General features: G+C 53.5%; 1 protein-coding gene across 1 annotated transcript in view; it reads right to left on the reverse strand.

The window, feature by feature from the left end:
- GLCE (glucuronic acid epimerase) overlaps positions 1–925 on the reverse strand; it is a 5,097-nt gene extending 4,172 nt beyond the window's left edge. The window contains exon 1 of the mRNA XM_042019878.1: positions 374–925. Coding sequence (XP_041875812.1) covers positions 374–839 — 466 coding nt within the window. The 5' untranslated portion in view covers positions 840–925. The remainder of the gene's footprint in view (positions 1–373) is intronic.
- Positions 926–2,538: the final 1,613 nt, after the last annotated feature.

The following is a 2,538-nucleotide window of genomic DNA, read 5'->3' on the forward strand; positions in this document are numbered from 1 at the left end:
TGGGAATGAAAGATTTGGAATGAAGGATCGGGAATGAAGGATTGGGAATGAAGGATTGGGAATGAAGGATTGGGAATGAGGGATGGGGAATGAAGGACCGGGAATGAAGGACTGCGAATGAAGGATTGGGAATGAAGGACTGGGAATGAAGGATCGGGAATGAAGGACTGGGAATGAAGGACTGGGAATGAAGGATCGGGAATGAAGGATCGGGAAGGAAGGACTGGGAAGGAAGGACTGGGAATGAAAGATGTGGAATGAAGGATTGGGAATGAGCAATTGGGAGTGAACGATTGGGAATCACGGCCAAACAAAACGCCAGCACCCCATGAACTCCAAGCTCCCCCGCTCCGCCAGGATTCCCAAGACCCACCTGGGCAGGAGAACTGCTTGACCCCGCTGAGCCGGGATTTATCCCACACGGTGGTGAGGGAGCAGCCCTTGGGCACCGTCCAGTCCCCGTTCCCGTTCCCATTCCCATTGCCGTCCCCGGCTGTCTCGTACACCTCCACGTGCGGCGGCCGCTCCGTCAGGTTCTTGCTGTAGTGGCTCAGCCCGTACTGGGCGATCTGGATGGGGTAGAAGTAGCCCTGAGGGCCCCACTGCGTGGAGAGAGGGACTCCTGCCCGGGAAAAACATGGAAAAGTCACAGGAATGCGGGCAGAAATTCCTCCCCCTCCCCCTCCTCCTCCGCCCGACGTTCCGGTGTCTCCAGAAATGGGGTTTGGGGGTGGCACCCTTAGAGGAAAGTCCTGGGCAAGGAGGGAATGGAGTGGGAATTCCTTTCCCACTAAAATCGGGAATTCCATGCTTTTGGGCGGCGGAGGAATTCCTGTCATGGATCTTCCTGACGTTTATGGAATCACGGAATGGGTTGGACGGAAGGGAACTTGAACCCCATCCCACTGCAGCCCTTCCGAGGGCAGGGACACTTCCCTTATCCCAGCGGGATCCAGCCTGGCCTGGGACATTCCAGGGATCCAGGGGCAGCCACAGCTCCCCTGGGAATTCCAGCCCAGCCCCTCCCAGCTGGGAATTCCTTCCCAAGATCCCACCCCAATCTCCCCTTTCCCAGCGGGAACCCATTCCCTGTGTCCCGTCCCTCCATCCCTTGTCCCCAGTCCCTCTCCAGCTCTCCTGGAGCCCCTTTAGGCCCTGGAAGGGGCTCTGAGCTCTCCCTGAATCCTTCCCTTCTCCAGGGGAACATTCCCAGCTCTCCCAGCCGGGCTCCATTCCCATTCCACCATTCCTGGCACATCCCACTTCTTGTAACAAGCCCTGACCAGATTTTCCCCCGTTCCCGGGACCGGATAATCCCAAGGCTCTTCCATCCCCCCCCAATCCCTTTACATTCCATAAATCCCTGCAAATCGAGTCCATCTGTTCCGAGGAGAATTTCCCAGGAATTATTTGATGCTGAAAGAGCCCCAGATCTCTCCCATTTTTCCTGGCTCCCCCGGGAGAATTCCCAGACTTTCCAAGCAGGATCTGCCCCGATTCTTCCAGGCAGCCATCCCTGGGATCGAGCTTCCCACCAGGAAAAATCCCAAAAATCTCCCAGGAGAGCCCAAATCTCTCCCTAATTCCAGGTTTGGACGATTCCGGCTCTAAAAGAACCCCCTGGAGCATCCCAGAGATTTCCAAGCAGGAAGAGCTCAAATCCATGTCCCGATTTATTGGATCCCACAGGAAATCCCATCCAAGGGGTTCAGTGAGACCTGGAATTCCACCCTGCACGGAATCCTTGGGATGCAGCTGCAGAAAACCCCACGGAGCTGCAGCTGCCCCTTCCCAGCTCGTGGGATTTGTGTGGAAAACCCTCCCTGGTTGCCCGGGAATCAACTGGAGAACTGGAAATTCCATCATTTCCTTGGGATATTTAAAATGTGGCTCGATCCAGGCTTCTCCTCCAATCCCACATTTCCCTTGGAGCCAATTCCCAATGGCCAAGTACAAAGGCAAAGCGGGAATGGATCCCTGGCTCCTTTCCACAGGAATTTCAGGATGTTCAGTCCTGGAAGGGGGGAAGAACCAAGTGGGATTTGCAGGATTTTCCCCCCTCGGGAATGTCGGGAATTTATTCCAAAGGTGGGAATGATGGGAATGGGAAAATTATTCTGATGGAGTAGGGATTTTCCTGCTTTTTTTGGTGCTAATCCGTATTGCTGATGGCATCTTTTCCTATGGAAAAAGCCATCCCAGGAAAGACTGAAATGCTCTGGATTTTGGGAATTCCTGGAAATTCCTTAAAGCTGAGCAGTTAAAAAAAGGAGAATTCATTGAGAATGCAACAAGCTGGGAATTTCCTTGAGATTCCCAAACTCTGCCAGGATGGAATTTCCCAGATCAGCAGAAAGAAGGAGCAAAAGGGGAACATGGAACAGGAAGGGTTTTCCTCCTGGTAATACTTTGGGAAGGGATCCCAATCATCCCTGATGATTGCAAGGGTTGAGGCGCGGGTTTTTGGGATGGGGATGATCCTGAAAATCCGCTGGAAGCGGATTTTCAGGATCATCCCCATCCCAAAAACCCAGATTT

This window comes from Corvus kubaryi, unplaced genomic scaffold (genome assembly GCF_017639235.1).
Source record: "Corvus kubaryi isolate FWS band 111438036 unplaced genomic scaffold, C.kubaryi_AGA036_p1.0 36343, whole genome shotgun sequence".
In the NCBI taxonomy this organism is placed as follows: Eukaryota; Metazoa; Chordata; class Aves; order Passeriformes; family Corvidae; genus Corvus; species Corvus kubaryi.